A 14,321-nucleotide genomic window follows, 5' to 3' on the forward strand; every position below is an offset into this window, starting at 1 on the left:
TCATGGGACTGGGCCCTGTTTGGGGCTCTGCACTGGCAATGAAGAGCCTGCCTGGGATTCTCTCTTTCTCCCTCTCTCTCATTCTGCCTCTCCCTTGTTCCTGCATGCATGCCCTCTCTCGCCCTCTCTCTCAAAATAAATAAGCATTTTTAAAAAAGAATATAATAAAGACACATTATTAAGAGGAGGGGAGACAACCAGAAATTCCAGAAGAAAAACACCTAGGTAAGAAAAGCATAGATCAGGGCCCTGGGTGGCTCAGTCAGTTAAGCAATAGACTCTTGATTTCGGCTCAGGTCATGATCTCACAGTTTGTGAGTTCAAGCCCTGCATCAGGCTCTGTGCTGAGAGTGTGGGGCCCACTTGGGATTCTCTCTCTCCCTCCCTCTCTCTGCCCCTCCCAAGCTCTCTCTCAAAATACATAAACTTCAAAAAAATTATTCAACAAATAGGTGAAAATACTGTATATAATTTAGATTTATGCAGAAAAACCAATAGAAGGACTAAAACCAGAGATGGCTAAGAGAGAGAGAGTCTGCTTCAAGACAACTGGGATAGGAAGGTATTTGGACAGAAAATTGTTGCTTTCCATTAAATAGGTCTCTGTACTACTTAGTTAGCAGAAACACGAATAACTTCTACAAATTGTTTTTAAACCAAGAGGACCAAAAGAATAGGCATTCAAGAGTGAGCTTAAACTGTCAATGTAAACTTTTTGACATAAAAGAATTTCTTTGGGATTTTCAAATAACTCATCTTACTTTATGCTTACACTGTCCCTTTTCATTTAAAAAATTGATAAATCAGGGGCACCTGGATGGCTCCATAGGTTAAGCATCCGACTCTTGATTTCCGTTCAGGTCATGATCTCACGGTTTGTGAGACTGAGCCCTTTGTTCGGCCCTACACTGATAATGCGGAACCTGCTTGAGATTCTCTGCTCTCTCTCTGTCCTCCCCTGCCGCCCCCAACACTTGTGTGTGTTTTCTTTCTAAGTAAATTTTTAAAAAGCTGATAAATCATAATTTTCTGTCAAATAATGGAACTTGAACACCTCTGGATGTCTATAATTCCAGATCTAATTATATTCAATACAAAAAGCAATTTATTGATAAACTTGACAACTCTAAGCAGTGAGTCAATATATTAAAATATATTTTGTGCCACACCTAAGAATGGATATATTTCTCTTGACAATATATTCATTGCTTTTCTTGACAGAAAAGATTATACTAAGAATTGCTATTTAAACAGTTGCAAGATGTCCTGCTGCTTTCAATGACAGCAATTCAATTCTATCTCAAAAGCTGTGATCATGGTATGTATTAAGTTTCGCAGTCTTGACATGTGGGGTAAGAAAGGTAGCTATTTCAGGCACTGTCCCTTAGGGTGAGGAAAAATGAAAAAGTATCAATAATTCACACTTACAGTGTACCTTTCACATGATGATCTTAGTCTATTAAAAGTGAATTAAATAAATCTCACAAAATTCTCTAAGCATTACTGTTTTATCATTTCCCATTTAAAAGATAAGGAAACTAAGGCTAGTTATTGTACACTGGTAAGGTGAGAGGCAATTATCTTGCTAAGTCAAACAAATAAATAACCTCTCTCTTATCAAAACGTTGAAGACAAAATTATTTCTTTATATATAAATCAACTAGACAATTGCCTAAATTCCCAATTTCCATCTAGCAGTGCCACTTCTTTGGTTATTAAGATACTTAAGTCAGCAAATGCACATAGTTATGGAGACAAGTCAGAAGCAAAATACAAACTAAATTTCAGTTTGAAAGACTTCACCTAATACCTTAACTGTTCCAAGAATGGTAAGAGTTACTGCATGTGACTGTCATTCGCTAAAAAGAATGGAGTGAGGGGAGGGGAAAAGAAACAACAATCAGGATTCATTTAGACTTAATTGAAGAATATGGTACCAAAATCATAGATATGCTTATGCTTACACTGTCCCTTTTGATTTAAAAGAAGGTATGAAGCATGCGTTTTAACATCAACATATTGGTTTAATGGCTCAGAAAAAATGAAGCAGTACATGTGTACTGACATATTTCAAACACACATATTTCAGGTTAAAGAAAATTCAGGGGGGGCACCTGGGTGGTTCAGTCAGTTAGTTAAGCATCCAACTTCAGCTCAAGTCATGATCTCACATGGGTTTGAGCCCCTCACTGGGCTCTGTGCTGACAGCTCAGAGCCTAGAGCCTGCTTTGGATTCTGTGTCTCCCTCTCTCTCTGCCCCTCCCCAGCTTGTGCTCTCTCTCTCAAAAACAAATAAACAAACATTAAAAAGGGGGCACCTGGGCGGCTCAGTTGGTTAAGCGCCTACTTTGGCTCAGGTCATGATCTCGCAGTTTGCCAGCTGGAGCCTGGCATAGGGCTGTGTGCTCACAGCTCAGAGTTTGGAACCTGTTCTGGATTCTGTGTCTTCCTCTCTCTCTCTCTCTGTCCCTCCCCCGCTATGGTGTGTGTGTGTGTGTGTGTGTGTGTGTGTGTGTGTGTGTGTGTGTCTCAAAAATAAAATAAACATTAAGAAATTTTTTTAAAAACATTAAGACAAAGACGATTCAGGAACTCACTCAGGTCCAAGTAGAGCATGAATATTTGGACATGGGAATTCACAAAGGTATTTTCTTAACAGTTATTTAAAAAGAAAAAAGTGTGCCACCAAAATGCCTTTCTATATTCTTAAATGGACTGTATTCCTTGGCCACCTGAGAACTCCCTAACCAACTGAATCAACTGGTGGTCAAAACCTTTGAAAATGAAATTATTATCAAGAAAAACACCACTCAATTAATCACTAAATTTTTTTAAATTTCAAAGTAGTCTCTGAATTAACCTAGAAAAGACAGAGTCAATGCACATAATAAGCCTAAAGTTTAATTCTGAATGGTGATATAAACTATATATCCGTGATTTTTAAGATATCCTCAATAAATACTTTTGCACAATGCATCCTGATTTCAGAAACATTAAAAAGTTTTTATGTGTACATTTAGAATCAAGAAGATGAAGTAATTATAAAAGATTATCTATAAAGAGTACTAATTCATTCTAATGTAGAAAACTATAATAAACGTTTACGCTGGAACACACTGGAATCCACCCTTCAACCTAACAAAAATTTAGAGTCTAAAACCAAATAGCAGTATGTCCAGTAAAATCACAATGTCAACTCTAAACAAAGTTAATTTGGAATAAATGTGATTTAAAATTCACAGTTACAGATGTGTCAACACTTGAAAGCAGTACAGTCAATTCAATGACGAGCTCAAAATAACTGTTTTATTGAACTGACTAGTCAATCAAATAAAATCATCAAAATGTGTCACTGCTAGACATAGTCCAACTACATACTTGCAAATATAACAAGTGATATAGACATTATCAAGATAAAAGCACATCAATTTTTTAAGAAACAAATTCTTGCCAAGAAGCAAAAACTGATCAAATATGTAACTATAATCTTCCTCTTACCTCAAAATAGATGAAATTAACTTATACCATTGTTTAAATAAAGTGTCCACTTAAATGATTCCTATATTCTACGTCACTCTTCCATAATACCTTAAAAACTGAGATTTTTTTTTAAAAACACGTTTCTACACAAAAGTATTAGTTCTTCAGTTACAAAACATTTCATGCAATTGAGCACTTATGTACAACGTACTTTTCTTGAGTTACATAAAATACACATAATCACAGCATCTGAGTATTTCTAGTTCAACAATAGTATTATGTCCTCAAAGGTTAACATAGATCTCATTTTCCTAAAGTTTATCAAATGAACTTAAAAAACATCTACAAGACTTTAAGTGGCACAAAGTCTATAAATGACAGCACCACTGTATGAGACCTTACTAGATGGCAAATAAATGCTTTATCATATTTAGTCCTCATGACGGCCTTGTGAAGAAGTACCATTATTATCTCCATTTTACAGAAAAGGAAACTGAGGTTGGAAACGTTAAATTATGTATCTCAGATCACAGAGCTGCTAAATGCCAGAACCTACAATCAAACCCAGATCCCAGCTCTAGAGTCCAAGCTGTGTACTTCTTCTGATAAATTATCTCTTATAAAATTACACTATATGGAAGAGTTCTCATCTGAATAAAAATTAACAATAATAAATTAGAATTTTATTTTGAAATGATCTCTAACTTTGAATCTTCTGCACACATTAGTACTGGGATCTTAATTACCCATGGAAGAGCCAATCCCTACAATCAAATCAAGGTTCTAAAACACCTGTAAGTAAATACTGTGACTCTACTATGGTAGGCACTATAGATATAATGATGAATTTAAAAGATGTGGGTCTGCCTTCCTGACTCTCAACTTTTTCCTGAGTTCTTAGAACTTAAGCAAAGATAGAAAAAAAAAAAATAAAATAACTTCACTATCAACTAAGCTGGAGGAAAAGATGAGTGAAAAATTAAGCTTTCTCTTTTAACTCCGACAACACTTCCTACTCTAACCACTGCAATAACATCAATTACTATTATGCGCCGATCAGGCACTGTCTTGGATTCTTTACACACACGTACTATCTCAAAACTAGGACTTATCCTCTTTTTAAAGGGGAGGGGGAGGGACTAGGTTTGACTATATAATGTATACTTCGGGGTTTTTCTTTTTATTTTTTTTAATGTTTACTTATTTTTGAGAGAGAGACAGAGATAGAGCACGAGTGGGGGAGGGGCAGAGAGAGAGGGAGACACAGAGTCCGAAGCAGGCTCCAGGCTCGAGCTGTTAGCATGGAGCCTGATGTGGGGCTTGAACTCATAACCTGAGCTGAAGTCAGACACTTAACCGACTGAGCCACCAGGTGCCCCTATAATCTATACTTTGTACACACTGTAGTAAAATAAAGTAAAATATTACCCATGTACTTGAAAAAATCATGCAATCCTCACTTTCACACATTGTACACTTAATGATCTCTCACACACAGAATTTGGTCTTTTGATACATCACTCAATTATGATTTTGAGGGATTATGGAGATCCTCCTAATGAGGGGGAAAGGCAGGGCCTCATGAAACAGAAAGGAGTCTTTGCTAACTAGCATCATGGGACAACTGAGCACAAACCCAGGCAAAGCACTATCCCAACTCTACTTCCCACAGACCTGGACAGCCCATTCTCTCCCTTTTCTGACAAGCTGAAGATGCCCTGTGAAAATCCTTATTATCAGAAGCTGATGACTAAATTACAGTTTCCTCATTTACATGCAGGTATACTCTATAACTGAGTATCTCTTATCCACTCACTCACCCCAACCTCCTTCCTTTCATCTTAATGTCATATTTTCTCCATTCCTACCTTTCTTATCCATACTAACTCCACCCCACATTTCCCAGCAGCAGGTCATTTTGTGCTGTGGCCAGCCAGCAGAGGGGTCGTCGGGTCAGCGGACTAAAGCCCTCTGGACTTGTGGGGAGATAGCAAAACTAAACGGAACCCTGTTCTCCCACACTGGCATGTTCTAGTATAGAGGTTTAAAGCTTGAGGCTACCTGACTTTCACACCACTCCTTCAAGAGAGATCAGAGACCAGCAACACACTTCTGGGAAGGAGTTGACTACCCTAGTCCCTTGGAGTAAGTTGCTGACCACTCACTATCACCCCAACATCTCTCCCTAGAAGCTCATGTCCCACCAGGAGGCCTGAGAAGGTTCTTCCCAATCCTGTGGATTGACTACACCAGAGGCAAACAAGGTCTACTACACCATAATGGTTTTGGATCATCAGGAAACAGATCCTCCTAATTCATACTATCCAATAAATATAAAGCTATCATTCAACATTCACATTCTACTATGTCTAAAAATTACAGAATGCTTTCATTATGCTTCCTATTCGATATTTTTTAAAAGGTATTAGAAAATAAGACCATTAAACCACAAAATCAGGAAAAACTGTATTAAATTTAGTTTACTTCTAAATTCTTTTCCAAGACACATTCTATAATTAAACAATATTAAAGCAGATTCTCTGGTGAGTCCAGTCCTCATAAGCAATTGATGTGGTAATAGAGACTCATTTAAATATCTACCTTCCAGATGTATCTATTGTCTAGAGAAAAAAAAATCTGTATCAAGACAGAGCCACTGCCTTATATAATGAAACCAAGATATGTTTGTTGCTAACTTCAGCATTTCTAACTTTACTAACAAGTAGTAGAAAATATACATCATTCACAAACTATTTTAACAGATTCCTACTCACTCTTCCATGTTGCTCAACAGAATAAAATGTTTATGGTCAAGTAAACCAAACTACCACACTTTTACACACGTTTTCCTATATATGCTCACTTATTAAATAATACAAACACACACAATGAATATGTATTTTTATGAATTTGTCTATTCATATACAGATTTATTACATTTATTACATTACAGATGTATTCAATATACAGATTTATGAATCTGTATCCCAAATAAATGATTAAATACAAAAGAGAGAACTTAAGATGATAACTAGATACTAAAACCAAAAAGGTTAAAATTATTAAGGTACCTTTTAGCACTAGTTGACAATTTAGCAGCTGTTTTGCTGGATATTTTTCCCTCCTTTTTCTTGGGCTGAACTTGCTCTCTTTCTGGTTCTTGCTGAACACTTTCACGCTGGTCTCCATCAGAACTTCCTCCACTAGTGCTTGGACTGTCATCAACTCTTTGTGCCTCAGTGGACATTTTAGATCCTGGAATAAAAATCAAAGATCATTTATTTAGTTGTGGGAGGACGACAGTAAGTTACCTCTAGAACAGAGAGGAAGAGAGCCTGCAAGTAGAATCAGTAAAACTAATATAAAATGAACAGGGTGGTCATTTACAAAACAACTTTGGGAGCTGCCAAAACTTTTCTTTCAAAATGTACTGAGAAGAAAAAAGAAAACATACAAAATGTATACACAAAACATTCTTAGCAACATTATTCATAGAGCCAAAAAGAGGAAACAACTCAAATGTCCACTAACTGATAAATGGATAAACCGAATGTGACATAGCCACACAACAGTGTATTATTCATCCATACAAAGGAATGAAGTACAATACGTACACACCACAACATGGATGAACTTTGAAAACATCATGCTCATTGAAAGAAGTCAGTCACAAAGGACAATAAACTGTATGATTCCATTTACACAAAATGTCCGGAATAGGCAAATTCACAGACAGAGAAGTTGGTAAATGGTTGTCAGGGAGTAGGAGTGAGGGAAGAATGCAGAAGGACTGCTAATAGGTATAAAGTATGCTTTTGGGTTGATGAAAATGTTCTTAAATTAGATAATGGTGATGCTGTGGGGCGCCTTGGTGGCTCAGTCGGTTAAGCGTCCGACTTCGGCTCAGGTCATGATCTCACAGTTCATGAGTTCAAGCGCCTCATCAGGTTCTGTGCTGACAACTCAAGAGCCTGAAGCCTGCTTTGGATTCCTTGTCTCCCTCTCTCTCTGCCCCTCCCCTGCTCACATTCTGTCTCTGTCTCTCTCTCTCTCTCTCAAAAATAAACATTTAAAAAAATGTTTTAAAGATAATAGTGATGTTGTACAACTCTAAATATTCTGAAAAACTACTAAGTTAAAATTCTCCAAGCTAGTCAATTATTTTAAGTAACCTTTCTGATAACAGAAGAACACAAAAGAACACAGAGGCCTGCATGATTCTAAATAAAACCTGAACCATATGATGGTGTCAGCACTGATCGAGCAATATACCAAGCAACTGTGTTTCACAAGAAATGGAGACTGTATTGAGATGGTGAAGGATTCTTTTTTTTCCAGCCTTGGATAAAATATCCCTAAAGACTTTCAAATTCCCTTTGCTCTTAGTTCATGTTCCCCAAGCAGCTCTAATTCTCAACTCAATTTCCTTAATACCTACCTTGATACATAGGTATATAACTGCTATAACCTGGCTAGCAGATACAAAAAAATTCTAGTAAGTGAAAAGGGATATCCCCTCTGAACTGTCATTCCATAATAATCAATTCCTGAGTTTGGTTTCTATGAAGACATTCCTTAAACCAAACTAGCTTAAAGTGTACTGACAACTCTAACCAAACTGACAAATCAATGTCCAGACTCAAAAGGGCCTTGTGCTCACCATGTTACCGACACCTAAGAAGTACTTTGTAAAAGAAAGATACCTCAAATAAAGCACTGTTTTTTATTACTGTAATTAGTCTAAATGTATAGCTAGTTGACGGTGATGAAAATTCACCACCACCGAAGATTTAACTTACAGCTTCCTCTAAATGAAAGTGATTTCATAATACAAGTCTTTAATGGATTGAAATTTTTATGGTAAGACAAACCAAAAAGCACTGCAAGAGAATGATCCGGATGCAGAGAGGTGAAGAGTCAACAGAAGATACTGAATGCCTTCAAAGACACATCACACAAACACAACACCACCCCTCTCAACTCCAACAGCTCCCTTCCCCCAGGCCAAACAAAAATACATCTGTACAAGCAGCTCTGAAAACACACTGACAGAGAAATGTGACTGCTCTTCTACCTGTTCTGTAAATGAAGATCATCAGTCTCCACAGCTGTGACATCTTTTATGAGCACTAAAGTCACTTAATAGAATACTGAAATTTTATACCAGTATGTTTCAAGTCTAGCTGTAACAGTCCTAACATATATTTCTTGCTTTTTTTTTTCATTTTTATTTCACTTTAATTCTTATCCTTGGATTTAACATTGATTTTTTTCCAGCTTCTTTCAGTTAAAATATATCAGAAGTTCAAAATCTTATAAGTATGTACATAAAAGCGTGTTAGAGCAGATGCGCATGGAAGTGAGAAAGAGAACAATTCTCAGGGAAAGGTCCTTGGATATAGCAAAATGCTGTTGGCAATATTTTAAGAAATGTGAAATGAGTGAGAAATCATTTTATACATCTTAAACCAGAAGCAACCCATTGTATGAAAAATATACAGAAGCCTAAATGAAATAAAATTCTTTTTAACTGAACTTGGTCCTTCAGTTTAATAATCTATGCCTAGAATTTCAGTTCTATCTTACATTAGTTATAAAGCTACACATTCTTCTCAATGTTCTTATTTATGTACATTTGCACAATAATAATGCTATGAGTATATAATTACTTGAAAGATTACTCAATGACTCAATCTGAGCCAAACTCAACTTTCAAACACCACTCCAGAATATCAGAAGACTAATCTCTCCAGAGAATTATGAAAAAATACTATTATGGAGCTCCCTGGCTGGCTCAGTTGGTAGAACATGCAACTCCTCATCTCAGGGTTGTGAGTTCAAGCCCCACACTGGGTGTAGAGATTACTAACTAACTAAATTAAATTAAGAAAAAAAAAAACTATTAAAAATATCCAAGTAGGGAGTGAGTGCTAATAGGTATGGAGTTTCTTTTCTGAGGTGCTGAAAATGTTCTAAAATCAGAGAGTTGTGACGGTTGCACATCCTTGTAAATATACACTAAGACCACTTAGTATACTGTATACTTTGAAACAGTGAGTTTTGCAGTATGTGGAATACATCTCCATAAAGTGGTTATTAATAAAATGGATTTGAGTCTCAGTGTGTTTGGCCGCTGGGAGTCTAGAGAACTGACAGATCAAGAATTGAATGGAGAAGTATTTGAATATGTGGATACTAAAAGAAGGCCAACAGAGGATAAGTATTAGAGGAAATCCTTGGCTGAAGAAAAATTCTTGAAGTGTACCATATAGACAAAAAAGTACACAAATGTTGAGTGTTGGCCAATGAACTGTCACGAACTGAACACACTTGTGTTACCAGTATCCACACCAAGAAATACAGCATATTCATCACCTCCTGTCACTACCCTAACTTCTAATACCATGTCTTGCCCAACTTTTAATTTTATACGTAGAAATCATATGATGATATACTCAAGTTTGTCTCCTTTCCATAAAAAAAGAAACCCAAATAAATAAAGGTATAATTTCTATAGTTTCACAATAAAGAAAAATAGTTCATTTCCACTTTTGACCTAAGACAACTTTATTTCATCTGAATCTTAACCTACGGATAAGAAATTCATCTGAGACCACTAATAACCACTACAGAAACTTTTAGAAACAAAGTTTTCGTTTCTTTTTCAAATATCAAGAGTAAGGCAAATTTCCACTGATTTTGGTTTTTAAATGCCTAAGTACAGAAAAAAGTATTGGAAAAAAATTACTGTGCCACTCAGGTGACAACTAATTTTTACGAAGAAAAAGCAGTCTACAAGCATTTTAATTAGGTATAAGTATGAAATTGTTTTGTCTTTCCAAAATACAAATGAATAAAAAGTCATGAATTAAAAGTCTTTAAAGTTATCTTCTAAATCAGCGTTTTTAAATTATCTTTAAGATTAATTCCTACTTAGCTAATTTGATCGAATCATAGAAGGAAGATAAACTTAAATTCCAGAGTTATAAACATAGTGTTCTTCTTCAATGATAGTTTCAAAGCTAATAAGATATCCCAATTTCTATTTTTATTATGGACTCAAAGTAAATCTTGGTTTCTAAACATAAAATAGAAAGGTGGACTTTTCCTCAAACATGTTACATTAAAAGTTTGGATGTTGTTTCTTCTTCAACACACAAAATAATCTTGTATTATAGCTGTGTATTCTATGTCGTAATTACATGCAGTCCTGGAAATCAGCCACATAATAAATGAAACTCACATGTTCCATAAAAATGAAATGATTCGGTTATAAATATAACTGATAACGTAAAAGCAACTATAGTCACTTCATAAATCCAACTACTGTCCAGATAAGCCTTATAACTGTATCTCATGGTATAAAACTGCAAAAGCAAATGTTCATTTGAGCTTTTACAACAGGAAAACGCTTAATCCTGTCTTTTGATATCTTATTTGTCTTCCTACTCAGATTTCTGAACTTACCTAAAATGTAAAATAAAATACAATTTTTGAAGAAAAGGCGCTGTGTTCTGGGGGAGATATAATGGGCTATGACATTAAACACTATCATCAGCATCAGCCCATATGCAAAAACACTAAAGAGCCAGAGCGTCCAAACCGCTGAGACAATCATTTAAATTGCAAGGTCCAGACTGAATTATCACATATACAGAAACATACTTTTTAAAGAATCAGGAATAAAAAAAAAAAAAAAAAAAACTAAGAAGACCTTAAAATCTTTCCAAAGCGCTAGATAATCTGAAGGTAAACCCTAGCACTTTCTTTTGTACTTTTAAATAAAAATATTTCAGTAAACTCTCAAGAATACACAATACAAAACGATGAATCTTGAAAACATGCAAATAGGTCTAACAGCCACCGAGCACAGGATGATGTCTTTCTAAAGCGGCCTTAATTTCCTTAAGGGAAGATGGATTGGACATTTCTGGTTGGTCGTGGGAAAAAAAAAAAAAAACCCACAAGAAGCTACGCTTTATCTTCATTAGAAATGGTAAAGGGCAAAAGGATCAAAACATTATGAGAGAAAAGAGGGGGAGAAGTGGGGGAAGGAGGGCAGAGGGAATCCAGTTTCAAACCAGGCCAGTGGGGGCTGCAGAGAAGAGACCAGAGAAAAATGGGCTTCGGCTCCAAACTGTGACAAGCGCTAGGCTTCACAAAAGACCAATACAACACCCGGGCATACACAAACACACCCCACAAGGTCTTCTCCAGGAGGGCCACGGGGTTCGGTGGCGGCGCCAGACCCGGCACTCGCCAGAGAGACACCATGTGCAGCAATTATGCAATTAGGGAAAATAGCAAAAGATCAAGCCGGGCACTTTCCACCGTGACATTTATCCAGTACTTTTGCAAAGACTTAGTTCCAGGATGCGGCTGGGAAAGCAAAGGGGCTGGAAGGGTGGCGAAGGATGGGGAACTGAGAACGGAAGGGGGTAGAAGATGGACAGGCAGGGACGAGGCGGGCGGGGGTGGGGGGGGGGAGAGATAGGAAGGAGGGGGAGGGGTGGAAAGGGCGAGAAACAGGGGCAGGAGGCTCGCGGGAGGGGGCGCCGAGAATGGGGCACGCTGGGGAGCAGAGAAGGAGAGAACTAGGGCGCAATTGGTGTAAGGAGAGACCTGCGACGTGGAGAGGAGGTTGGGGGGGACGCCCACTAGAGGGGGGACGCCAGCTAGAGGGAGGACGCCGGGGACTGGAGTGGGGGAGCACCGGCGAGGCCCGGGCGAATACCTGAGGGAGGGGCGTCTGCGCAGGTCACGGGCTAGAGCCCAAGCGCTGCGAAAGAGGGCTGCGGAGGCGGGGGGCGGAGGGGGGGCGCTGGGAGGGCCGAGGACGGGGTGTCCCCGCAGACGGTCTTGTCACCGAAAGCCGGACCCGCGCACCACGCACCCGGCCGCCCGGCCACGCCTGTCCCCGCCGCGCTCGCGCCCGCCCGGACTCACCCTCAGCGCCGCCGCCGCTGCCCGCGGCCGTTCCAGCTCCGGCTCCCGAGGCTGCTGCCCGCGGCTGCTGCTGCGGCCGCCCCTGACTCCTGGAAAGTGAAGCCACCGCCTCCGCGAGACGCTGCCTCCGCCCGGCCGTCCGCGCGCGCGCCCGCGAGTGCGCGTGCCCGTGTGCCCGCCCGGGAGAGACCGCGAGAGCGCGAGCCCCACGTCGGCCGTGCCGCGCCGCGCGCCTCCCGGCACCCCAAGCCCGCTCCGCCCCGCCTCCTCCCGGCGCGTGGCCGCGAGGGGGCGGTGGCGGGCGCGCGCACGGGCTAACTGCCCGGCCGGCCTGGCGAGGGGGCGGGGAGGCGGCACGGAAAAGTAAAGTGACAGCCGAGTCCCGCGAGTGAGCCGTGGCGGGGGTGGGCGAGGGCTGTCCCACGGAAAAGGAAAGGCAGGGACCAGGAGAGGAGAGGGAAACAGAGGCTAACGAGGCGACTTGAGGGGAAGGGACGCGGGGACCTTGACGGGCACGCGCATTAAAGGGCAATGCTGGCTGGGGGGGTGGGGAAGGGGAATTGCCCTAAGACCAAGCTGGGTGCGGCGTTTTACCCCCAGCCACTGCAGCCGTGGGCTTCACACTTGCCTCCCAGTGTTCGCAAAGTAACTACAGGGACTGACCCTGTTGACATATTAACCAAAACTCAGACGCTTGGTTCCCACATGCACCCAAGATGAGAAAACTTCGCGCTAGCCTGGAAAGTTCGCGAAGGCTAACCCAGACTCTCTACCCTACACTGCAACAGTAAAATCCTTCTGCCTTTTGGGTTGTCCTGGCCTAGAATGTACACGGTAGCTAAGAGCTCCAAGCCATTTTAACCCTGGGATATTCGGGGGAGAGGAAAAAGGAGGAGGATATTTGGGAGAGAGGTGAAAGAGCGAGTGGGAGCTGCCTTAATGCCCAGTTAAAGGCAATGGGAACAGTAACAGAGCTGTGGGTGACCTGAGGGAACGTCATGTTCCCCTATAATCTTCACCCCAAATAACCATAAAAAAAAAAAAGAACCCACGCCTGTCATGCAAACTCAGCTTCCACAAAATTTCCCCCACCTCCAACCCTAGCTCCTTTTGCCAAATGATTGCTATTGCTGCTCCTAGACCTCTCCTATATAGGACCTGTCGCTATATATGTGACATACTCTGGAGCTGGCACCGTATGTGGGGAAAGTGGCTGCAGATAGCCTCCATAGAGTCCAGCTCAACTCAAACAGCCTAAAGAAATCAGTGCAATAAGACCCCTGAGGACAGGAGCAAGTCAAGATCCATACATGTGTCTCGACCTGAAAATCCTTAAATCAAATGCTTTCTTCAAAAACTATTACTTCATCGCATCCCTGAAAACTGGCAAAAGCAGGTATTGGCTTCCAACCTCCATAAATCACTACTGAGTAAAAAGTGGGTGTGCTCTTGTGTATTTCTTCTATGCATCACTCAAGGGTATCAACAGGCCCTGTTGCCCTTAGACTCTAAAATATGTATTGGAAGACTACCAATTAGCATATTCTGAGATTCTTATCAATTATATAGCCATATATACCTCTCACATGGTACAATATATTAGCAGAAAGAGATGACGTAATGCACAAAATTTGCTTTTTAATATTAGAATATGACCAAAATAGAACATTTGATAGATTGTCTTGAATGTGTGAAAAATTTATTTTACATCGTTAAATATGTCTATTTTAATATTTTCATTTGACTGATTGTGTATTAGTGCATTTTGTAATGGTTTGGTGAAGATAGATGATGGAATCTCCGTTTTCTAGGTCTCTATGCTTTTCTCCAAACAGAGAACTGTTAAATGTACTCAGGTGGATATCCTGTTGGGTTTTGTTTGTTTCTAACAAAAC

General features: G+C 39.7%; 1 protein-coding gene across 5 annotated transcripts in view; it reads right to left on the bottom strand.

The window, feature by feature from the left end:
- Positions 1-12,582, bottom strand: part of UBE2E2 (ubiquitin conjugating enzyme E2 E2) — a 386,977-nt gene extending 374,395 nt beyond the window's left edge. For 2 of the 5 annotated variants that reach the window (XM_086676261.1, XM_086676263.1), the window contains exons 1-2: positions 12,427-12,557; positions 6,552-6,735 (exon numbers count right to left, since the gene is read on the bottom strand). In XM_086676261.1, coding sequence (XP_086532387.1) covers positions 6,552-6,727 — 176 coding nt within the window. In that variant the 5' untranslated portion in view covers positions 6,728-6,735; positions 12,427-12,557. Of the gene's footprint in view, positions 1-6,551; positions 6,736-12,214; positions 12,317-12,426 lie in introns of those variants that run through there. The other 3 variants (XM_086676265.1, XM_086676260.1, XM_086676262.1) reach the window with 3 other exon arrangements.
- Positions 12,583-14,321: the final 1,739 nt, after the last annotated feature.

This window comes from Puma concolor, chromosome C2 (genome assembly GCF_028749965.1).
Source record: "Puma concolor isolate L17-30 chromosome C2, mPumCon1.1.hap2, whole genome shotgun sequence".
Classification (NCBI taxonomy): Eukaryota; Metazoa; Chordata; class Mammalia; order Carnivora; family Felidae; genus Puma; species Puma concolor.